Source organism: Chiloscyllium plagiosum, unplaced genomic scaffold (assembly GCF_037043375.1).
Source record: "Chiloscyllium plagiosum isolate Xiang-an unplaced genomic scaffold, Cpla_swu_hap1 HiC_scaffold_44, whole genome shotgun sequence".
NCBI classification, from domain to species: Eukaryota; Metazoa; Chordata; class Chondrichthyes; order Orectolobiformes; family Hemiscylliidae; genus Chiloscyllium; species Chiloscyllium plagiosum.
In genome coordinates, this window is record NW_028270182.1 from 16,211,859 (window position 1) to 16,237,849 (window position 25,991).

A 25,991-nucleotide genomic window follows, 5' to 3' on the forward strand; every position below is an offset into this window, starting at 1 on the left:
ACAACATGACGGGGAACCTATCAACAAAGACGGCATACTCAAACTGCTGGACCTGTGCCTCACAACACACTTCACATTCAACAACCAAATATATGAACAAATCAACGGCACACCCATGGGCTCACCCATCTCTGGACTCACAGCAGAAGCGGTAATGCAAAGGTTAGAGCAAACAGTCTTACCGCAAATTCAACCCAAACTCTGGGTCAGATATGTGGATGACACCTTTGTAATCATTAAAAACACAGAAATAGAGAACACACACCGGATCATCAACTCCACACTCACAGGAATCCGATTCACTAGAGAGGAAGAAAAGGACAACCAACTCCCATTCCTAGACGTGATGGTACAGAGAACACCGAACGGAGAATTCACCACAAAGGTATACAGGAAAGCCACACACACAGACCAAGTCCTGAACTACGAAAGCAACCACCCCAACACACACAAAAGAAGTTGCATCAAGACACTATTCAAAAGGGCCACAACACACTGCAGCACACCAGAACTGCAAAAAGAGGAAGAAGAACACCTATACAATGTATTCGCCAAAAACAGATACCCGCGCAATTTCATCAACAGGTGCCTAAGGGAAAGGCAACGGAATGAGGACATGCCACAACCCAAAGGACTAGCCACACTACCATACATCAAGAACATTTCTGAACTGACAGCCAGACTACTGCGACCACTAGGACTCATAACAGCACACAAACCAACAGCCACTCTCAGACAACAACTCACCCAGTACGAAGGACCCGATACCCAGCATGAGCAAAACCAATGTAGTGTACAAAATCCCATGCAAGGACTGCACAAAACATTACATAAGACAAACAGGAAGACAGCTAATGATCCGCATCCATGAACACCAACTAGCCACGAAACGACACGACCAGCTATCCTTAGTAGCCACACACTCAGATGACAAGCAACATAAGTTCAACTGGGACAACACTACTATTATAGGACAAGCCAAACAGAGAACAGCCAGGGAATTCCTAGAGGCATGGCATTCATCCACAGATTCAATCAATAAGCACATCGACCTGGACCCAATATACCGGCCACTGCAGCAGACAGCTGGAACTGACAACCGGAAGTGGCAGAGACAAACCACTATAAAGGCCGGAGGAAACATCACAGAAGTGCTTCACAGGAGGCTCCCAAGCACAGGGGACGAAACGTCTGCAAATTCCCAGCTCGGCGAACAGAGCCACAACAACGGGCACCCAAGCTACAAATCTTCTCATAAACTTTGAACCATTTTGACTATTACCATAGATCCAGCGAGCTAACAGCCCATCTAACAGCAGCCATGGACGCCCTGGCGACGTATTTTTTCCGCCAGGTGCGTAGCCTCATCTATGACACGCAGCTCCTGTTCATCGACCGTGACGGTTTGGAGGTCGCCCTCAAGACGCTGCCTGTCTTTTGCCAGGACCTGATCTCTGTCTGGAACATGGTCGAATCGCGCCGCACCTACCCTTCGGCTGGAGTAGCGGCTGTCGTCAGGGAGCCGTTGCTCAGGAATCTGCACCTCTGTACTCGCGGGTTCGAGTGGCTGTCGGAGGGGAGGGCCATGGCGGCGAGGGTGACCAGGGTCGGGGACGTGCTGGGTGCCGGGGGCCTTGGCTGGACGCTGCCACAGGACATAGCCAGCAGGGCAGCGGTAGACGTCCGATACGTGACCACCACCATCCGACCTCAAAACGGCGGTGCTCGGACCCGACGTAGTGCACCAGTTGGAGGACGTTCAGGTGTGCGGTGGGATCCCGTCCACGCTCACCCCAGCCCGGACGGAATTTCACATTGGCCCCAAGGTCCCATACTTCCCGCGTGAGCCTGTGCCCCACAACCTGAGCCGCCTCCGAAATTTTAATTTTGTTCCCTTCCAGGGGATAAAAAGGCGGGCCCTGTATAGACTGCTGCTGCACACCGTCCACCTCTTCTCCCTCATCCACCGTCCGGACACGCCTTGGCGTGCCCACTTGCCACCGGGCAGTGGGGATCCCCAGTGGAGGGCTCTCTACGCGGGAGTCCTCCCCCTTTCTCTTGGGGATTTGGGGTGGAGGGTGCTGCACGCAGCAGTCCCCTGCAACCGCAGATTGCGGTGGTTCACGGACTCCCAGCCCAACTGCTTGTTCTGTGGCGCTGTGGAGTCCGTGGACCACGTGTATATTGGGTGTGGGTGTTTGCACTCCCTTTTTGATTTCCTTAAAAACCTTCTCCTCTGTTTTTGGCTGCACTTCAGGCCCACGCTCCTGATATTTGGGCACCCGGTACGGAGGAGGGATGGTAGGTCTGAAGACCTCCTCGTGGGTCTGCTCCTGGGCCTGGCCAAACTGGCCATCAACAGATCGAGGCAGCGGGCCATGGAGGGGGTCGTTAGGGCCGACTGCCTGCCCCTCTTCCGCGGTTGCGTTAGGGCCCGGGTGTCCTTGGAGAAGGAGCACGCGGTGTCCACCAACACCCTGTAGTTGTTCAGGGAGAGGTGGGCGCCGCAGGGAGTGCATTATTTCACCCTCCAACTCTATTTTGATTTAGTCCCTAACCTCCCCTTCACTGTTTTGATCACACAGCACTGCCCTTTGATGTGAAGGGCAGAGCTTGTCACTGGCCACTTGGGTGTTTTCCTATCTTCCTGATGGTGGAAATTTGAATAAAGATTTGTGCACCTTGTGTCTTTCACTGTGTCTCACACCTGCACACACACACCATGGGGGCTGGGGGGGAAAAAACAACTGCCATAGATCCAGAGAGCCAACTAACCATCTATCAACTGCCATAGATCCAGAGAGCCAACTACCCATCTAACTACTGCCATAGACCAAGAGAGCTAACTACCCATTTAACTACTATCATAGATGCAGAGAGCTAACTACCCATCTAACAACTGCCATAGACCCAGAGAGCTACTCAATTATCTAAGAACTATCATAGATGCAGAGAGCTAACTACCCTTTTAACAACTGCCATAGGTCCAGAGAGCTAACTATCCTTTTAACAACTGCCATAGATCCAGGGAGCTAACTACCCTTTTAATTACTGCCATAGAATCAAGGAGCTAACTGCCCAACTAACAACTGCCATAGATCCAGAGAGCCAACTACCCATCTAACAACAGTCACAGACCCAGGGAGCTAACTACCCGTTTAACAACTGCCATAGATCCAGAGAGCTAACTACCAATCTAACAACTACCATTGTCCCAGAGAGCTAACTGCCCATCTAACAACTGTCATAGACCCAGAGAGCTAACTACCCGTTTAACAACTGCCATAGATCCAGAGAGCTAACTACCAATCTAACAACTACCATTGTCCATGAGAGCTAACTAACCATCTAAAAACTGCCATAGACCCAGCGAGCTAACTACCCATCTAACTACTGCCAAAGATCCAGAGAGCTAACTACCATTTTAACTACTGCCATAGATCCAGGGAGCTAACTACCCATCTAACAACTGCCATAGATCCAGAGAGCTAACTACCAATCTGATAACTACCATTGTCCCAGAGAGCTAACTGCCCATCTAACAAAGGCTAAAGAACCAGAGAGCTAACTGCCCATCTAACAACTGTCATAGACCCAGAAAGCTAACTGCCCATATTACAAATGTCATAGACCCAGAGAGCTAACTACCCATTTAACTACTGCCGTAGACCCAGGATGCTAACTACCCATCTAACAACTGCCATAAATCCAGAGAGCCAACTACCCATTTAACTCGTGCCATTGTTCCAAAGAGCTAACTGCCCATCCAGCAACTGCCATAGATCCAGAGAGCCAACTAACCATCTAACAACTGCCATACATCCAGAGAACTAACTACCCATTTACCTACTGCCATAGATGCAGACACCTAACTACCCATCTAACAATTGCCATAGATCCAGAGAACTAAGTACCATTTTAACTGCTGCCATGGATCCAGAGATCTAACTGCCCATCTAACAATTGCCATAAATCAGAGAGCTTACTACCCATGTAACAACAGCCATAGATCCAGAGAGCTAACTACCTTTTTAACTACTGTCCAAGATCCAGAGATCTAACTACCCATCTAACAACTGCCATAGATCCAGAGAGCTAACTAATCCTTCTAACAATGGCCATAGATCCAGAGAGCTAACTACCTGCCTAACAACTGCCATAGATCCAGAGAGCTAACTACCCTTTTAACTACTGCCATAGATCCAGAGAGCTAACTACCATTTTAACTACTGCCATGGATCCAGAGAACTAACTACCCATCTAACAACTGCCATAGATCCAGAGAGCTAACTAATCCTTCTAACAATGGCCATAGATCCAGAGAGCTAACTACCTACCTAACTACTGCCATAGATCCAGAGAGCTAACTACCATTTTAACTACTGCCATGGATCCAGAGAGCTAACTACCTATCTTACAAATTGCCGTAGATCCAGAGAGCTAACTACCCTTTTAACTACTGCCATAGATCCAGAGAGCCAACTACCTATCTTACAAATTGCCGTAGATCCAGAGAGCTAACTACCATTTTATCAACTGCCAAAGATCCAGAGAGCTAACCATCTAACTACTGCCGTAGATCCAGAGAGCTAACTACCATTTTATCAACTGCCATAGATCCAGCGAGCTAACTAACCATCTATCAACTGCCATAGATCCAGAGAGTCAACTACCCATCTAACAACTGTCATAGATCCAGAGAGCTAACCACCCTTTTAACTACTGCCATAGATCCAGAGAGCTATCTACCCATCTAACTACTGCCATAGATCCAGAGAGCTATCTACCCATCTAACTACTGCCATGGATCCAGAGAGCTAACTACCCTTTTAACTACTGCCATAGATCCAGAGAGCCAACTACCTATCTAACAATTGCCGTAGATCCAGAGAGCTAACTACCCTTTTAACTACTGCCATAGATCCAGAGAGCCAACTACCTATCTAACAATTGCCGTAGATCCAGAGAGCTAACTACCATTTTATCAACTGCCAAAGATCCAGAGAGCTAACCATCTAACTACTGCCGTAGATACAGAGAGCTAACTACCATTTTATCAACTGCCATAGATCCAGCGAGCTAACTAACCATCTATCAACTGCCATAGATCCAGAGAGTCAACTACCCATCTAACAACTGTCATAGATCCAGAGAGCTAACCACCCTTTTACCTACTGCCATAGATCCAGAGAGCTATCTACCCATCTAACTACTGCCATAGATCCAGAGAGCTAACTACCATTTTAACTACTGCCATAGATCCAGAGAGCTAACTGCCCATCTAATAACTGCCATAGATCCAGAGAGCCAAATACCCATCTAACAACTACTATAGATCCAGAGAACTGTCTACCCATCTAACAACTGCCGTAGACCCAGAGAGCTAATTACCCGTCTAACATCTGCCATAGATCCAGAGAGCTAGCTACCATCTAACTACTGCCATAGATCCAGAGACCTAACTGCCCATCTAACAACTGCCGTAGATCCAGACAGCTAACTACCCATCTAACAACTGCCATAGATCCAGAGAGTTAACTGCCCATCTAACAACTGCAGTAGATCCAGAGAGGTAACTACCCATTTAACAATGGCCATAGATCCAGTGAGCCAACTACCCATCTAACAACTGCCAAAGACCCAGAGAGCTAACTACCCATCTAACAACTGCAGTAGATCCAGAGAATTAACTGTCCATCGAACAACTGACATAGATCCAAAGAGCTAACTATCCATCGCACAACTGACTGTCAAAACGATCAGAAAACACTCTCTATCAAAGGTACATTTACATGTAAAACCTATTCACTGTATAACTAAAGAAGATCACCTGGGCAGATCGGCAGCAGGACGATTGGAGAAGCAGTGAAGACAGACTCTGTGATCATGAGATTAGGGTAATGTTATGTTTAATCAGTGGGTTATTGGAACGGTGTATTAATTTTTAGAGTATTCGTGAAAGATAGTAAGTAGTTAAGAAAAGGGGGCTTGGATTTGTGAATAGTTTTTGTTTAATGTTCACTATTAGAATTAAGAGAATTAATTGTTATTTATTCTTTAAATAACAAGGTTCCTCATGGGAGACTGCTTAGCAAGGTTAGCTCTCACGGAATACAGGGAGAACTAGCCATTTGAATACAGAACTGGCTCGATGGTAGACGACAGAGGATGATGGTGGAGGGTTGTTTTTCAGACTGGAGGATTGTGACCAGTGGTGTGCCACAAGGATCGGTGCTGGGTCTACTACGTTTTGTCATTTATATAAATGATTTTTACGTGAACATAGGAGGTATAGTTAGTGAGTTTGTAGATGACACCAAAATTGGAGGTGGACTTGACAGATAATAAGGCTACCTCAGAATATAATGGGATCTTGATCAGATGGGCCAATGGGCTGATGGAGTTTAATTTAGATAAATACAAAGTATTGCATTTTAGGAAAGAAAATTTTAACAGGATATATACACTTAATGATAAGGTCGTGGGGAGTGTTGCTGAACAAAGAGACCTTGGAGTGTAGGTCCATAGTTCCTTGCAGGTAGATAGAATAGTGAAGAAGGCGTTTGGTATGCTTTCCTTTATTGGTCAGAGTATTGAGTACAGGAGTTGGGAGGTCATGTTGCAGCTGTGCAGGACTTTGGTCAACCACTTTTAGAATATTGCATACAATTCTGGTCTACTTCCTATCAGAAGGATGTTGTAAAGCTTGAAATGTTTCAGAAAAGATTTATAAGGATATTGCCAAGGTTGGGCAGGTTGAGCTATAGGGAGAGGCTAAATAAGCTAGGGCTGTTTTTCTTGGAGTGTCAGAGGCTGAGGGGTGACCTTATAGGGGTTTATAAAACCATGGTGGGAATGGATAGGATAAATAGACAAGGTATTTTCCCTGGAGTGGGGGAGTCCAGAACTAGAGGGCATAGGTTTAGGGTGAGAGGAGAAAGATATAAAAGGGAACTAAGGGCAATGTTTTCTCGCAATGTGTATGGAATGAGTTGCCAGAGGTAGAGGTAGAGACTGGTGCAATTATAACATTTAAAAGATATCTGGATGGGTATGTGAATTGGAAGGGTTTACAGGGATATGGGCCTGGTTCTGGCAAATTGGACTAGATTAGATTGGGTTATCTGGTTGGCATGGATGAGTTGGACTGAAGAGTCTGTTTCCATGCTATACATGTCTCTAACTATGACTCTGTAATGGAAATGAGGAGTTCTCTGTCACTCATGTTTATGAAGCGAGGTAAGCTTTTCTGGGTATTTGGTTTCATCAACAGAGGGGTTCGACCTCCGTGTCATAACAGCATCACAAATCTGGCAGCACAGAACTTCATCCTAACTGGAACTGAACAGGCAACAAATAAAATTTCAACCTTTGGCCGATGACCAAGCCTTTCATATTGTCAACCTCACGCACCACATTGATGACCACAGGATCAAAGAATTACAGGGTGCAGATGAGGCCCTTCAGTCCATCAAGTCTGCATTGACTTATCTACACTAATTCCACTTTCTAGCCATTGGCCTGTAGCCATGAATGCTCTGATATTTCAAATGCTCAACCATGTTCTTTTTCAAGTTTGTGAGTATTCCTGTCTCTTTCTTCTTTCTTTCTTTCTCTCTCTTTCTTTCTCTCTTTCTTTCTGTCTCTCTTTCTTTCTCTCTCTTTCTTTCTTCCTCCCTTTCTTTCTTACTCTCATTGTTTCTCCCTTTCTTACTCTCCTTTTCTTCTCTTTTTTCTCTCTCTTTCTCTCATTCCTTCTTTCTCTCCTTCTTTTCATTCTTTCCTTTCTCTTTCTTTCTCTCTTTTCTTTCTTTCTCTCACCCTTCCCTCGATCATTCTGTCACTGTCCATGCCACCATTTATTGCCTCTTGCTAATTGCCATGAGAAGGTGGTAAGTCTCTTTCTCGAACCATTGTAGCCTGGGTGGCGTACGGCTTGTAGTAAACCCTCCGGGATTTAATGATTTAATGACCATGAATCCCCCTTCTCTAATTGGTGCGGGTGTCCCTTCTTACAGGGAACCTTCTTTGGTTCTGGCACACATGGTCAATTGTAATGCCTCTGTCTTGTTCTAAGATCAATCTTTCAATTGTCCTGCACCTGAGGGGGACATACAGCCTAAATGAAAATGAGGGCCATCATTAACTAAGTGCATGAGGTGGATGGGAAGGAGCAGTTTATGTGGATGGGATGGAGCATATGCAATGAGTAATTTGGGGAGGCTTTGCTCCCTTCTCATAGTCTCAGTCCATGGGAGTGGGATTGGAGCCAGGACAAATGGGCAGAAGTGGGTTCTGCAGATGCTGGAGATTAGAGTCAAGGTTAGAGTGGTGCTGGAAAAGCACAGCAGGTCAGGCAGCATCCAAGGAGCAGGAAAATCGACATTTCGGGCAAAAGCCCTTCATCAGGACAGATAGTACAGCCCATGTTTATGGTCAGTCATGCTGCACCCCCAATATATTAATGACGGAGTAGCAAGTGTCGTCCAGGTCTTTGGTGGCACAGAGTGAGCTGATGCAGTAAAGGAGATTTGCAGAACCATCAATTCAGAGACAGTGATAGATTATATGAAGGAATCAAAGAGCAACCAACAGATTGTGAAGCACCCCATTTCTATAATTCATGCACAAGATACAGGCAAGGCCAACATTTATTACCCAGAGGGTAATGAAGAGCCAACCACATTGCTGTGGGTCTGGAGTCGCATGGAGGCCAGATCCTGTGGGAATGACAGTTTTCTTTCCAAAAGTGAAGGAACACATTAGTGAACCCGGAGAGGTATTCCATCTCTAAGAATCATTAACAGTTTCATGGTCATCAGTAAACTCCAGATTAGTGACTGAATTGAAATTCCAGCAGCTGCAACAGGGGAGTTTGAGCATGACCTGGGTCTGCGGCATTAACGATCTCGTGACAGTAACACGAGGCCATCATTCCCACCCACACTAGGGCATTGCTTGGATCTGGAAAGCTAGAACAGCAAAGTCAGAGTCCGATTGCCATCGACTGATGGGACAGGCTAGAGGGGCTGGATGGTTTGCTCCCAATTTGTATGTTCCCTTGTCATTGAATAAAGCACTTGTCTGACAGCAGAGGAGAGGACAAGATGGAGTTCAGGTCATTAAGCAAGGAGATAATAGATTCATGGAGATTAATGAGGAGTTTGGCAGGTTTCCAGACTTGTTCCTGTGAGGAATGATTGGGATTGACTGGACGTTCGAGGGTGTGTGGAAAGGTGTCCAGGTTTGGGTGTTTTATTATTTGATGGAGGGATTGACCTCAGTAGAGAATTTAAGAAGCAGGGTATGTAAATTGGAATGATTTAGCAGGTGTACATGAAGGAGAGGCAAGGAGCCATCTTTCATCTGGAGAGTGGTGAGGTCCTAGGACCCTAGGACCCTTGCCTGATACAAGGTTGGAGGAAAGCAAGCATGATTTTGAAAAATACAGGTCAAAGCAATCCAATTGCATCCTCTCTGGAGCTAGGGACAAAGAGCTGGAAAGTGAGATTGGTATTTTCTGGTTGGAACAGACACAGGCTGAAAGGCTTCTCTCTTTGTCAAGATATATTGATGTTTCTCTGCTGAAGCCATGGGCTATCAGAGGGACTTTGAGACAGCTGAGCCATTTAGTATGATCATGGCTGATCATCCAATGCAGTCCCACAGTCTTCCATGGCTTTATCCCTCAGAACTTTATCCATCTCCTTCTTTTAAACATTCAATGTTCTGCCTTGACCACTTTCTGTAGCAGAGACTTCCACAATTCCCCACTCACTGGATGAAGACATTTCTCTTCATGTAACTCCTAACTATCCTGAGCCTGCTTTCCCAGATTCTGGACTTCCCATTCATCGGGAACATCTCGTCCTCAGTTGGAATTTTATTGCAACGTATTATAAGGGGCTCTGAGGAAGGGTCACTGGACCCGAAACATGAGCTCCGATTTCTCTCCAGGGCTGAGGGGTGACCTTATGGAGGTTATAAAATCATGAGACGCATTGATAGGATAAATAGACAAGATCTTTTCTCCAGGTTAGGGAATCCAAAACCGAAAGGGATAGGTTTAAGGTGAGAGGGGAAAGTTAAAAAAAGATAACCTTTTCACGATGGTGCGTTTATGGAATGAGCTGTCACAGGAAGTGGTGGAGGTTGGTATAATTACAGCATTTTAAAGGCATCTGGATGGGTATATGAATAGGAAGGATTTAGAGGGATATGGGCCAAATGCTGGCCAAAGTGAATAGATTAATTAAGGATATCTGTTTGGCATCAACGCGTTGGAATGAAGGGTCTGTTTCCGTGCTGTACACCTCCATGATTCTATGCTGCCAGACCTGCTGAGACTTTCCAGCAATGTCTGTGTTTGTTTTAGAATTTTATAAGTTTCTTTGAGATTTCCCACCACCACCTCCATTCCTCCACCCCCAGTGAAAACAATCCTAACTGATTGATTCTTTCTTCATAAGTCAGCCGTGCTATCCCCAGGAATCAGTCTGGTAATCCTCTGTTGCACTCCATCCATTGCCAGAACATCCTTCCTCAGATGAGGAAACCAAAACTGCCCACAATACTCCATGATGTGGAGGAGCCAGCATTGGGCTGGTGTGGAGAAAGTTAAAAATCAAACAATACCAGGTTTTAGTTGAACAGGTTTATTTGGAAGCACTAGCTTTTGGAACACTGCTCCTTCATCAGGTGGTTGTGGAGTATAAGATCATAAGATACAGAATTTTTAGCAAAAGATTACAGTGTGCTACAACAAACCTGGATTGTTCAGTCTTTCATCTTTTAGAATGGGTTGCAGGTTTCAGTTCATTAATGTGTAAATCTCAGAACTTCATTTAAACCACCTTCTTGAGATAACTTAAGGTTTTATAACAAATGGTGACATCTCAGCTCGAGCAATGCATTAAAGATGTGAGGTTAGAGTCTGTCTGTATCCCTGAGTCAGACTGGTTCTATTTCCAAAGTGGAATTTACAAAATAATACATGTATTGACTGCCTGCAGATTGTGGATTTTTTGAGCAAAACAGAAATTACCTGCAAATATAATTCTGAACATACAAACAGACCTATATGTGTGTGTGCATGCATGAGAGGGAGAGAGAGAGAGAATGCGTGTGAGTGTGTGTGTGATTACACGTGAGAGAGTGTGTGTTTGTGTGTGTGAAAGCTTGGTAAAGTGTGTGTGGGCGTGATGGAGTATAAACCTGTGAGAGGGCACATGTGTGGATGTGAGTATGGGGTATGTATGTGTGTGTATATGAGAGAGGGTCTGTGTGTGTGTGTATGCATGTGTGAGAGTGACAGAGACTGTCTCATGTACTGGGGTCACCAATAGTGTGACATGAACCCAAGGTACTAGTTGAGACCATCCTCAAAGGTACTAAACTTGGTTATCAGCCCCTGCTTGGCCACTTTGCATTGTTGACTGCCTTGGAGGATGGTCACCCAAAGATCCGAGGCTGAACCGCTGAAGTGTTCCCCGACTTGGAGGGAACACCCCTGTCTGTTGATCGTTGCACTGTGTCCATTCATCCATTGTCATAGCGTCTGCCCGGTTTTGTCAATGTACCATGTCTAAAACACCCTTGCCTGCATTGTATGAGATAGACAATGTTGGTTGAGTCACATGAGTACCTGCTGTATATATGTGGAGAGGTGTCCCCATGTGTACTGGTGGTAACCATGTCGACACTCTGACATCTCTTGCAGCAGCTGCTGTGAGTGGGTTGTACATTGTTGTGGCCAATGCTGTCCTGAAGGCTGGGCAGTTTGCTGTGAACAACAGTCTAAGTTTTGGCAGTTGTTTATAGGTGAAAAGTGGAAGCTCTTGGTGAGGTGTTCATCCTCATCGATAATGTGTTGCAGTCTGTGAAGAATATGGTGTCGTTTCTCTGCTCCTGGGAAATACTGGACAACGAAGGGTACCTTATCGGTTGCATTCCATGTCTGAGGAGGTCATTACAGTTTCTCACTCTGGCATATTGGAACTGGCAATTGATGAGTTGAGCGTCATATCTTGTTCTTATAAGGGCATCCTTATGCAACTTTAGGTGTCTGTGACATTCCTAGTAATCTGACTAGATCCTGTGTTTGCATACAAAGTGAAGCGTCATGAGGCTATCTGTGTGTTTGTAGTCGAATGAAGTACTGAGGTGCCCATTCTTGATGGAGATGCATGTGTCCAAGAAGGAGATAGATACTAGAGAGTAGTTCATGGTAAGTCTGATGTTTGGATGAAACTCATTGATATCACTGTGTAGTAGTTTGTGACTCCTTGCCATGGATCAAGAGGAAGAAAATGTCGTCATTGTATCTGGTGTATAGTGTTGGTTGGAGGCCCTGTGCAGCAAAGAAGACTTGTTTGAAGTTGTGCATGAAAATATTGGCACATAGGAGTGTAAATTTGGTCCCCATGGCTGTTCTGTGTGTCTGGATGGAGAACTGGTTGTCAAAGGTGAAAACGTTGTGGTTGAAGATGAAGCCGATGAGTTGTAGGATGGTGCTCGGAAATTGGCAGTTGTTGGTGTTGAGTACTGAGGCTGTTGCTGCAATGTGTCATCATGGGGGATGCTGGTGTAGAGTGCAGAAACATCCATTGTGACGAGGAATGTTTCCGGTTCAACTGGTCCGTGGGTGCTGAGTTTCTGTAAGAAATTTGTAGTGTCATGACAGAAGCTGGGGATCCCCTGTACAATGGGTTTCAAGATGCCCTCGACATAGCCAGAGAGGTTCTCACACAGGGTCCCATTGCCTGATACAATGGGACGTCCTGGTTTGTTAGCTTTGTGTATCTTTGGAAGGCAGTACAAGTCCCGTACATGAGAACTATATGGGATGAGGACGCGTAGGGAACTCTGAAGGACTGGATCAAAAGTCCTGATCAATGTGTTTAGTTCATAGGTGTGTTCTTTGGTCGGCTCAGCCATTTAGTTGCGTGTAATGTTCCTGGTTGTTCAATTGTTCGTACACTGCCTTGCCGTAGTCCATTCTATTCTAAATGGCGGTGGCTCCTCCTTTATCTGCTGGTTTGATGACAATGTTGCGATTGGTTTTGAGAGCATGGATGGCATTGCGTTATGATCAGGTGATGTTTTGCTCTTCCTTGTGGGTGCGTCTGATGAATCTAACATTCATATATTTCCTGGTGGTTTGGGCATACATGTCAAGCCCAGGGTGTGTATGGCAGGTACTCATGTGATTCGGCCAACGTTGTCTATCTCATACACTGCAGGAAAGGATGCCCTGGGGCATGTTACATTGGCGAGACCAAGCAGACGCTATGACAATGGATGAATGGACACCGTGCAACAATCACCAGACAGGGGTGTTTCCTCCCAGTCGGGGAACATGACAGTGGTCAGGAACATTCGGTCTCGGATCTTTGGGTGACCATTCTCCAAGGTGGACTCTGGGACAGGCAACAATGCAAAGTGGCTGTGATAGGCTGATAGAAAGTTTGGTACCCATGGGGATGGCCTCAACCAGAACTTGGGTTCATATTACACTACAGGTGGCCCACTGCATGAGACTCTCTCTCTCTCACACACACACACACTCATGCAAATCCTCTCTCATACAAACAATCTGTTTCATACACACACAAATATACACACCCACACACACACCCTCTCACAGGCTTATACGCTAGCACACTCCCACACATACTTTACCAAGCTTTCACACACACACACAAACACACACTCTCTCACATGCATTCACACGCACGCATTCACATGCACACACTCACATGCACACACTCACTCACTCTCTTTCGCTCTCACATGCACGCCCACACACATATAGGTGTGCATAATTATATTCACAGATACATTCTATTTTGCTCAAAAAATCCACAATCTGCAGGCAGTCAATGCAGGCAGTCAATCCATGTAACATTTTGTAAATTCCACTTTGGAAATGGATCCAGTCTGACTCAAGACTGAAATACAGACAGACTCTAACCTCACAGCTTTAATGCATTGCCCGAGCTGAGATGTCACCTTTTGTTGTAAAACCATTAGTTAACTCAAGAAGGTGACTTAAAAGAAGTTCTGAGATTTACATATTAATGAACTGAAACCTGCAACCCATTCTAAAAGTTGAAAGACTGAACAATCCAGGTTTGTTCAATATATCACTGTATGACACTGTAGTCTTTTACTATAAATTCTCTATGCCTGATGAAGGGCTTTTGCCCGAAACATTGATTTTCCTGCTCCTCGGATGCTGCCTGAACTGCTGTGCTTTTCCAGCACCACTCTAACCTATAAATTCTGTGTCTTCTGATCTTATACTCCATAACCATCTGATAAAGGAACCGTGTCTCCACAAGCTGGTGCTTCCAAACAAATCTGTTGGACTATAGCCTGGTGTTGTTTGATTTTTAACTTTGTCCACAATACTCCAGCTATTGTCTCAGCAGGGCCCCTGCACAATCGCAGCAAGACATTCCTGCTCCTGTACTCCAATCCTCTTGCTGTCTATGTCATACACTGCAGGCAAGGGTGACCTGAAGCATGGTGCATTGACGAGTCCAGGCAGACTCTACGACAATGGATGAATGGAGACTGCGCAACAATCAACAGACAAGGTCTTCCTTCCCAGGTGAGGAACACTTCAACGGTCTAGGACATTCAGCCTCAAGGTGATTGGGTGACCATCCTCCAAGGTGGACTTTGGGACTGTCAACAATGCAAAGTGGCCAAGCAGGGGTTGATAGCCAATGTACCCCTTGTGTTCCTCACTGCCTGCTGCCCTACAATGCCACATTTCAGCCACTGGTGTACAACGACACCCAGGTCTCACTGTCCTTTCCCAACCTATCACCAGTCAGAAAATAATCTGCCTTCCTAGTTTTGCTACTCATTGTACATAGAACATAGAACATTACAGCGCAGTACAGGCCCTTCGGCCCTCGATGTTGCGCCGCCCTGTCATACTAATCGGAAGCCCATCCCACCTACACTATATTCCATGTACGTCCATATGCCTGTCCAATGACGACTTAAATGCACTTAAACTTGAAGTTGCAGGCAAAGCATTCCATACCCTTACTACTCTCTGAGTAAAGAAACTACCTCTGACATCTGTCTTATACCTAACTCCCCTCACTTTAAAGTTGTGTCCTCTCGTGTTTGCTGTTCCCATACTTGGAAAAAGGCTCTCCCTGTCCACCCAATCTAACCCTCTGATTATCTTGTATGTCTCTATTAAGTCACCTCTCAACCTTCTTCTCTCTAATGAGAACATCCTCAAGGCCCTCAGCCTTTCCTCGTAAGACATTCCTTCCATACAAGGCAACATCCTAGAAAATCTCCTCTGCACCCTTTCCAAAGCTTCCACATCCTTCTTATAATGCGGTGACCAGAACTGTACACAATACTCTAAGTATGGCCATACCAGAGCTTTGTACAGCTGCAGCATTACCTCCTGGTTCCGGAACTCAATCCCTCTATTAATAAAGGCCAAAACACTGTATGCCTTCTTAACAACACTGTCAATCTGGGTGGCAACTTTCAGGGATCTGTGTACATGGACACCGAGATCTCTCTGCTCATCTGCACTCCCAAGAATCTTACCATTAGCTCAGTACTTTGCATTCTGATTACTCCGTCCAAAGTGTATCACCTCACACTTGTCCACATTAAACTCCATTTGCCACCTGTCAGCCCAGCTCTGCATCCTATCTATGTCTCTCTGCAACCTACTACATCCTTTGTCACTATCCACAACTCCACTGACCTTAGTGTCGTCCGCAAATTTACTAACCCACCAGGTCATTTATAAAAATGTCGAACAGCAGTGGACCCAACGCCGACCCTTGCGGTACGCTGCGAGTAACTGGACACCAAGATGAACATGTTCCATCAGCTACAGGAGGAAGTGAGGTCTGCAGATGCTGGAGATCAGAGCTGAAAATGTGTTGCTGGAAAAGCGCAGCAGGTCAGGCAGCATCCAGGGAACAGGAGAATCGACGTTTCGGGCATACGCCCTTCTTCAGGAATGAGGAAAGTTTGTCCAGCAGGCTAAGATAAAAGGTAGGGAGGAGGGACTTGGGGGAGGGGCGTTGGAAATGCGATAGGTGGAAAGAGGTCAAGGTGAGGGTGATAGGTCAGACTGGGGTGGGGGCGGAGAGGTCAGGAAGAAGATTGCAGGTTAGGGAGGCGGTGCTGAGTTCGATGGATTTGACTGAGACATGGTGGGGGGAGGGGAAATGAGGAAACTGGTGAAATCCGAGTTCATCCCTTGTGGTTGGAGGGTTCCTAGGCGGAAGATGAGGCGCTCTTCCTCCAACCGTCGTGTTGTTGTGGTCTGGCAATGGAGGAGTCCAAAGACCTGCATATCCTTGGTGGAGTGGGAGGGGGAGTTGAAGTGTTGAGCCACAGGGTGGTTGGATTGGTTGGTCCGGGTGTCCCAGAGGTGTTCTCTGAAACGCTCCGCAAGTAGCCGGCCTGTCTCCCCAATATAGAGGAGGCCACATCGGGTGCAGAGGATGCAATAGATGATGTGTGTGGAGGTGCAGGTGAATCTGTGGTGGATATGGAAGTTTCCTTTGGGGCCTTGGAGGGAGGTGAGGGGGGAGGTGTGGGCGCAAGTCTTGCACCTCCTGCGGTTGCAGGGGAAGGTGCCGGGAGTGGAGGTTGGGTTGGTGGGGGGTGTGGATCTGACGAGAGAGTCACGGATGGAGTGGTCTTTACAGAATGCTGATAGGGAAGGGGAGGGAAATATATCCCTGGTGGTGGGGTCCGTTTGGAGGTGGCGGAAATGACGGCGGATGATGCGCTATACATGGAGATTGGTGGGGTGGTAGGTGAGGACCAGTGGGGTTCTGTCCTGGTGGCGGTTGGAGGGGCGGGGTTCAAGGGCGGAGGAGCGGGAAGTGGAAGAGATGCGGTGGAGGGCATCGTCGACCACGTCGGGGGGGAAATTGCGGTCCTAGAAGAAGGAGGCCATCTGGGTTGTACGTTTTTGGAACTGGTCCACCTGGGAGCAGATGCGGCGGAGACGAAGGAATTGGGAGAATGGGATGGCGTTTTTACAGGGGCCAGGGTGGGAGGAGGTGTAGTCCAGGTAGCTGTGGGAGTCGGTCGGTTTGTAGTAGATGTCCGTGTTTATTCGGTCGCCTGAGATAGAAATAGAAAGGTCGAGGAAGGGGAGGGAGGAATCTGAGACTGTCCAGGTGAATTTGAGGTCGGGGTGGAAGGTGTTGGTAAAGTGTTATATCCTACAAAGAGGCTGGGGCCCATGCGGGTGCCCATGGCTACTCCTTTCGTTTGGAGAAAGTGGGAGGACCGCAACTACACTGGCCCCTCCCCCCACCTTTTCCTCCGCTACATTGATGACTGTATTGGCGCCGCCTCGTGCTCCCACGAGGAGGTTGAACAGTTCATCCACTTCACCAACACCTTCCAACACCAATTTCTCCCTCCACTTCCTCGACCTTTCTATTTATATCTCAGGCGACCGAATAAACACGGACATCTACTACAAACCGACCGACTCCCACAGCTACCTGGACTACACCTCCTCCCATCCTGCCCCCTGTAAAAACGCCATCCCATTCTCCCAATTCCTTTGTCTCTGCCGCATCTGCTCCCAGGAGGACCAGTTCCAAAAACGTACAACCCAGATGGCCTCCTTCTTCAAGAACCGCAATTTCCCCCCCGACGTGGTCGACGATGCCCTCCACCGCATCTCTTCCACTTCCCGCTCCTCCGCCCTTGAACCCCGCCCCTCCAACCGCCACCAGGACAGAACCCCACTGGTCCTCACCTACCACCCCACCAATCTCCATGTATAGCGCATCATCCGCCGTCATTTCCGCCACCTCCAAACGGACCCCACCACCAGGGATATATTTCCCTCCCCTTCCCTATCAGCATTCTGTAAAGACCACTCCATCCGTGACTCTCTCGTCAGATCCACACCCCCCACCAACCCAACCTCCACTCCCGGCACCTTCCCCTGCAACCGCAGGAGGTGCAAGACTTGCGCCCACACCTCCCCCCTCACCTCCCTCCAAGGCCCCAAAGGAAACTTCCATATCCACCACAGATTCACCTGCACCTCCACACACATCATCTATTGCATCCTCTGCACCCGATGTGGCCTCCTCTATATTGGGGAGACAGGCCGCCTACTTGCGGAGCGTTTCAGAGAACACCTCTGGGACACCCGGACCAACCAACCCAACCACCCTGTGGCTCAACACTTCAACTCCCCGTCCCACTCCACCAAGGATATGCAGGTCTTTGGACTCCTCCATCGCCAGACCACAACAACACGACGGTTGGAGGAAGAGCGCCTCATCTTCCGCCTAGGAACCCTCCAACCACAAGGGATGAACTTGGATTTCACCAGTTTCCTCATTTCCCCTCCCCCCACCATGTCTCAGTCAAATCCATCGAACTCAGCACTGCCTTCCTAATCTGCAATCTTCTTCCTGACCTCTCCACCCCCACCCCAGTCTGACCTATCACTCTCACCTTGACCTCTTTCCACCTATCGCATTTCCGACGCCCCTCCCCCAAGTCCCTCCTCCCTACCTTTTATCTTAGCCTGCTGGACAAACTTTCCTCATTCCTGAAGAAGGGCTTATGCCCGAAACGTCGATTCTCCTGTTCCCTGGATGCTGCCTGACATGCTGCGCTTTTCCAGCAACACATTTTCAGCTCCATCAACTACAACCCTGTTTTATTTCAGCAAGCCAATTACTGATCCAAACTGCTATGTCTCCCGCAATCCCATTCCTCCGCATTTTGTATAATAGCCTACTGTGGGGAACCTTATCAAACGCCTTGCTTGTAGATTAAAAAATTGAGAGAAAATCTTATCAAGAGATCCAATAAATATACAACAGAGAGAAGTAATGGCTGATGATACATTAGTCATTTGGAAATCCAGTCCATGGAGACTGTTAGCTAATCTCTTGATGCTGCTCCCTGCAAACAGTATGAAAGCAGCTTAATTACCCAGCTAGGGAACTCCTGCAGTATTAAATGTTCTGTCTTGAATCAGCAACTTACTACTGTCTATGACTCTGTCAGAGACAGATGTTGTAATTTTTTTTGAAGCATGTATGAAACATTTATTGACGTGATCTATGCTTTTTATTACCCTTTCTTGGCTGCTGTTGGAGTTCCTGGTGAGTGCACATCAGAATTTACCAAATAATTGAATCTGGGGTTACCTGCATTGCCTTTGTCTCTCTGCGACACCATGTTTAAGTTTAGGTTTGTATTGTTTTTTCCTAGCAACTGTTTGTAAACAAATTGGGACATAGATAAGCTGCAAAGCTGGGCTGAGAGGTGGCAAATGGAGTTTAATGTGGAAAAGTGTAATGTTGAAAGGAGTAACAGGAATGCAGAGTACTGGGCTAATGGTAAGATTCTTGGTAGTGTAGATGAGCAGTGAGATCGCAGTGTCCATGTACATAGATCCCTGCAAGTTGCCACTCAGGTTGATAGGGTTGTTAAGAAGACATATGGTGTACTAACTTTTATTAGTAGAGAGATTGAGTTTCAGGGCCATGAGGTCATATTGCAGCTGTACAAAACTCTGGGGTGGCTGCACTTGGAGTGTTGCATACAGCTCTGGTCACCACATTAAAGGAAAGATATGGAAGCTTTGGAAAGGGTTCAGAGGACATTTACTAGGATCTTGCCTGGTATGGAGGGAAGGTCTTATGAGGAAAGGCTGAGGGACGTGAGGCTGTTTTTGTTCGAGAGAAAAAGGTTGAGAGGTGACTTAATCAGAGTATTAGACAGGGTGGACAGTGAGAATCTTTTTCCTCATATGGTGATGGCTAGCACGAGGCGGCATCGCTTTAAATTGAGGAGTGATAAATATGGGACAGATGTCAGAGGTAGTTTACTTACTCAGAGAGTAGTAGGGGTGTAGAACACACTGCCTGCAACAGTAATAGACTTGACAAGTTTAAGGGCATTTCAATGGTAATTGGATAAATATATAGATGAGAATGGAATAGCGTAGGATAGATGGGCTTTAGATTAGATCCACAGATCGGTGCAATATTGAAGGCCGAAGGGCCTGTACTGTGCTGAAATGTTCTATGTTCTATGTTCTAAAGTCTACTGCGTAAATGGTGAGCACTCTGGACTTTAAATCCAGTGATTCAGCAAATCTTGAAAGAATCTCAATTTGTGTTGTCTCACCAAGTTCGTAAACTTGGGTCATGTGAGAGAAACTTGCCAATGAGTGAAGGATAAAATGTGCACTTTGAGCACCTTCACGTTAACTGTATGAGGAGAAATGTCTTTACTCAGAGAGTGCTGACCCTGCCACAGAAAGCAGTTGAGTCCAAAACATTGGATGTTTGCCAGAGGGCTAAAGGGAAGTGGGAGGACAGTATTGAGTTGGATGATCATATTGAATGATGGAGCAGGCTTGAAGGGCCGAATGGCCTACTTCTGCTTCTGTGATTGCTCCGCAATGATCATATCATACTTTGGTATCTTAATGACAATGTTAGTGAGAGTTTGGGGTATGCATGTTCCACCCAAACCACATCCTCTTACTTCCGAAGCAAGTTTTATGATAATTTGGCCCTTGGTTGAGATGGAAGAGGTATCTGGTGAAATAAAAGACGCTGGCAACACCCAGCCCTGGCACTATCCAGAGGGACAATGGACTTGAATTGGACAGTGTAGGTAACAACAGCATGGAAGGGCTGCTTCGACACTAAGGACCTAGAGGATAACATCAGGTTGTAGTTCTACTATCTCCATTCATTCATGGGTTGGGGGCATCACTGGAAAAGCTAACCCCTGTTACCCTTTAAACTCAGTGGCTTACTCAGCCATTTCCGAGGGCAGTTAAAATGAGATGGCAGGTGGAGGAGAAGTTGTATCATTTGGGATTATATTTGCTCGAGTGCAGAAGAATGAGCGTGGATTTTATTGAATCCTGCACAATTCTAAGAAACAAACAAAGCCAAGACTTATACAATTAAAAGTAGAGCATTGGGCGATATTGTCAAACAGAGGGACAGAGGGGTTCAGATAGATAATTCTTTGGGACGTTATGTTGACGATGTACAGGATGTTGGTGAGACCTCTTCTGGAGTATTCTGTCCAGCTCTTGTTACCCTGTTACTGGAAAGATATTATTAAGCTGGAGAGAGTTCAGAAGAGATTTACGAGAGTTATAAGGAGAGGCTGGAGGGGCTGAGACTTTTCACTGGTGTGTAGGAGGTTGAGATGCAACCTTATAGAGGTTTATAAAATAATGAAGGGTGTATATAAGGTGAATAGCAGGTGGCTCTTCCCTAGGACGGGGGATTTGAAGACGAGGGGCCATATTTTTAAGGTGAGAGGAGAACGTTTTAAAACGCCATGAGAGGCAACTTCTTTTGCACAGAAAGTGGTCTGTGTGTGGAACGAACTTCCAGAGGAAGTGACGGATTTGGGTACAGTTACAATGTTCAAAAGACATTCAGGATAGGAAATAGTACATGAATAGGAAATGTTTGGAGTGATATGGGCCAAGCACAGGCAGGTGAGATTAGTTCTGTTTGGGATGATGGTCAGCCTGGACTGGTTGGACATAAGGGTCTGTTTCTGTGTTGGGTGGCTCTATGACTCTATGGCTAGACCAGATAGATACAGGAAGGACATTATTGATAACCAGAGAGTCTGGAACCTGGGGTCAAAGTATAAGGATGTGTGGTAAACCATTTAGGAACTGAGATGATGAGCAATGTCTTCAATGAGAGAGTGAGTTGACTGACAGCACATGAACTACAGCAATTTAAGAAGGCAGCTCACCACCAGCTTCTCAGGGGGAAACTAGGGACCGGTGACAAATGCAGGACCAGTCAGCGAGACCCACATCCCATGAAATAATTTTTAAAAGAATATTGAAGGTGACAAAAAAAAGCATTGAAGAAAATCAATGGATCCTGGAGTTTAAGAATAGACACAAACTGAGAAAGTAAAGGCTTTGTAAAATATTGGTTCCAGCCTTACCTGCTGCAATCCATCCAATGGTCAGATTTTAAGAAAGATGTGGAGGTACAAAATAGGAGATGAAGGTGCTGTGGAAGGGATTTGTGCATTGGAACCAAATATTACCAGAACAGTTCCAGCTTGAACAACTTCAGTCATGTGGAGAGGTTGGAAAGGTTGAGTTACGCAAAACCTGAAAGAACTGCAAGGAGGCGAATATGGAACTGCAAAATGTCATTGAGGAGTGGTCAGAGTGGGTATGCTGATAAAGTCTGATGAAAGCATTCAAAGCCATAAGCTGTGCAGACAGAATAGATGAAGGGAGGCTGCTCCCATTGGGAGCAGGGATGACCATTGAAGGAGACCAATGTAATTGAATAGAGAAAAGGTGGTAATAATGGATTTCTGATTCATACTAAATAAAAGGGTGACACAGTGGCTCAGTGGTTAGCACTGCGGCCTCACAGCCCCAGGGACCTGAGATCGATTCCACCCTTTGGGCGACTTTGTGGAGTTTTCGCATTCTCCCTGTGCCTGCATGGGTTTCCTCTGGGTGCTCTGGTTTCCTCCCACAGTTCAGGGATGTGCAGGTTAGGTAGATTGACCATGGTAAATTGCTCACAGATGTCCAGGCTAGGTGGGTTAGCCATGGGAAATGCAGAGTTTCGGGGGTGGCTCTTCAGAGGGGTGGTGTGGACTCGATGGGTCAAATGGCCTGTTTCCACACACTGTAAGGATTCTATGATTCCTTGAAATGGCTCCTTTCCCAGGAGAAGGGGAAGATGTACCACCTAAAGACATAAGGCCACTGCACCAGGGATAGGATGTTCCAGTAAGTAAAAATTAGACGTCCTGTCAGAATAAGATAAAAGATCGAGCAGCTGGCTCTTGGTTTACCTCCCCTCCTCTCTGCCCTGGTGCTCATTTACCATTCAAATGTCATGGATGGAACTTGATCGTGATTGGATGAATGGTATCACATGTACTATCTGTGACTGGAAAATTCAAATAACAGAATCCCCATGTAAAAAGGATATAAAAACCAAACCTTTTGTGACAGTTCGGAGAGATTCCCTTTTCCCAGAGGGGGAAGAACGTGTCTCCCTTGCATGTGGACTTAAAGGAAAAGAACAGTGAATGCAGTCTGCCAGGAAATGGGAGAGGGAGAGCTGCTTTTGTACAGAGCTGTCAGGGACCTGGCTGTCTCCCTCTGGTGTTGCCAACTTTTCACGATTCAGGATTCATTGATGGTTGGAGATCTTGTCCTTCTGATGTTGATTGAAATAAAATGTTGGTAATGACTGCATGCACAGCTCCCTTCCTCCTCTTTAAAGTTATGTGAGACTACTCAAAATGTGAAATTTAAAATTCATGCCACGTCATTTCTTATTGTCAGTCCCTTTCTGTGTCTGAGCTTTTTCCAACTTAATTCCTGAAATGTCTAGCTCTGTTTGAAAAGTGTAAAATTCCTCCCAACTGCAACAGTAGCTCCCTATCTAACCTGCTAGTTGCCGTTAATAACTTGTAATGATGTGTGTATCTCTAGTATTGTACGAGTTTATTGTCCATCCATTGTTCTTGAGGCTATGGCAGACCTTACTCTGAGATGTCGTACAAATTCGAATCTTACTGGATTATTCATAGAGCAATGAAGAACCAAATATGATTTGGTGAATCTGAACAATCTAGACATAACTAAAATCAAAGCCGAAAAGTGTGGTCTTGGAAAAACACAGCAGGTCAGGCAGCATCCGAGGTGCAGGAGAGTCGGCATTTCAAGCACAAACCCTTCATTAGGAATCCGTTTGAGTAATGGGCTGGATGTAGTGTAGTGGTTGTGTCAATCAGATGATTAATTAGGTTAATATTCAGGGAATATGGTTTCAAATCCCACCCTGGCCGATGGTGACATTTCAGTTCAATAAAAATGGGAACCATGGCCAAATTTTGCAAAGACCAACCTGGGTCTCTAAGACTCTTTAAAGAAGAAAGTCTGCTGGTTTCACCTGGTCTGGCCTATACATAATTCCAGACTGCACCCAATATGTGGTTGACTCTGAACTGAATCCCCCAGCAATAAATGTTGGCCTGGCTAGTGATGCCCATATCCTGTGAAGGAATAAAGTAAAAACTTAGACCATTACTTTTCCCATGGGGCATTAGTGAACCAAATTAGCTTTATGGTAAGCCAACACTTTCCTGGTCACTATTACTAACATGAGCTCACACTTCCATATCTGGTCAACTAATGTACTTTGCTCTGTTACTACCAGGTTAAATAAAGGGTGGAGCTCATATCAGTGACTGTCTGATATACTGTTGTTGCATTTGATTTGTCACCATCCAAATAAGACAAGTCCAACTGGCTGGTGGGATCTTCCAGTGTTTGCTCTCCAACTCAAGGCAAAAATGTCTACTGCCAGGAATAAGCATGGAAAACATTTTCTCACTTAGTTTCTCACCTATGGTTGGCTTTTTACTTTAAAGTAAACCAAATCCAGTCCCTAACATTCAAATGTAGTTATGGGTGAGGGTTGCTGATAATGTTACTGTCCTGAACACAATCCTTCAAATCAGTTGGCTTTGCATTTACTTAAACAGTGTAAATGCAAGAGACTAGAGAGAAAATCAATTTGGAGAGGATCCATTGAAAATATTATATGCTATGGACCTTGCTTTAGCTGACAGTTTTATCACTTGTATTTTATTGCACCTTGCAGTGAACTTGGTGACAATCTGGATTTTACCTCAGGGAAAATGCGGTCTCTCGAAATGCATCACACTCTACCTGGTGGCCATGGCAGCTGCGGATCTGATGGTGGTGATTACAGAAGTGATCCTGAAACGCACTCTTTCCTTTTACTTCCCAGATTCTTCACTGAAAATCACCCCTGTGTGCAGCTACATTATTGTCCTGATCTGTATGGCAAGGGACACATCGGTTTGGCTAACTGTCACTTTCACTCTTGATCGGTTCATAGCGATCTGTCACCAGAAACTGAAAGCAAGGTATTGCACTGCAAAGACAGCAGCTTCAGTGATTGCAGTGCTGTGTCTACTGTTCTGTCTGAAGAATATCCCCTGGGTTTTCACTTTGCAACCTGCCTACATCATTGACAACATACCATGGCAGTGCCAGTTAAAACCCATATTTTACACATTGCCCATGTGGATTGCATATGATTGGGTACATCGGCTCCTAACCCCTGTGTTGCCTGTTATCTCTATTTTACTTTTCAACGCTCTGACAGTCCAACACATTTTACAGGCCAACAGAGTACGGAAAGGATTGCTGTCCAAGCAAGGAGGGGATCAGGTGGATCCAGAAACGGAGAACCGAAGGAAGTCCATGATTTTACTCTTTGCCATATCGGGCAGCTTCATCGTTCTGTGGATGCCCTATGTCATTAATTTCTTGTATTACCGAATTACAAGTACTTAGATTAGATTAGATTACTTACAGTGTGGAAACAGGCCCTTCGGCCCAACAAGTCCACACCGACCCGCCGAAGCGTAACCCACCCATACCCCTACATTTACCCCTTACATAACACTACGGGCAATTTAGCATGGTCAATTCACCTGACGTGCACATCTTTGGATTGTGGGAGGAAACTGGAGGACCCGGAGGAAACCCACGCAACACGGGGAGAATGTGCAAACTCCACACAGTCAGTCACCTGAGGCGGGAACTGAACCCAGGTCTCTGGCGCTGTGAGGCAGCAGTGCTAACCACTGTGCCACCGACTACACAGGTCCCAATGACCCTGGCTATATTCTGCAGCAGATTGGTTATCTGTTTCAACTGTCCAGTTCTTGTACAAACACATGCATTTATGTTGTAACTCAGGTGAAATTCAGAGAGGAGGTGAAAAAGATTGTAAGCATTCCATTTATGCCAATTCTGAAATTGCTTAAATAAAACTGAGGACGCCAGTTATTGAGCGGTACGGAACTTGTGTACTCATGAAAAGGAATAACTTTCGTCCCTGTGCTCATCAGAACAATTTGGAAGA

The 25,991-nt window shown here is 46.0% G+C and overlaps 1 protein-coding gene across 1 annotated transcript; it reads left to right on the forward strand.

Annotated features, from left to right (window-relative positions):
- The first annotated feature begins 19,084 nt into the window (after nt 1-19,084).
- Nucleotides 19,085-25,897, forward strand: LOC148137321 (putative G protein-coupled receptor 139). The gene is made up of 3 exons (XM_087982718.1): nt 19,085-19,154; nt 24,696-25,416; nt 25,720-25,897. The coding sequence occupies exons 1-3, from the start codon at nt 19,085-19,087 to the stop codon at nt 25,895-25,897; spliced, it is 969 nt and encodes a 322-aa protein (XP_087838844.1).
- Nucleotides 25,898-25,991: the final 94 nt, after the last annotated feature.

Excerpts from the sequence above, each read along its gene's own strand:
- LOC148137321 (XM_087982718.1), top strand. The coding sequence starts at position 19,085 with ATGTATGAAACATTTATTGACGTGATCTATGCTTTTTATTACCCTTTC. Across the intron at positions 19,155-24,695 it reads GGCTGCTGTTGGAGTTCCTG|TGAACTTGGTGACAATCTGG; the intron begins GTGAGTGCACAT and ends TGCACCTTGCAG. Across the intron at positions 25,417-25,719 it reads TACCGAATTACAAGTACTTA|CGACTACACAGGTCCCAATG; the intron begins GATTAGATTAGA and ends CCACTGTGCCAC.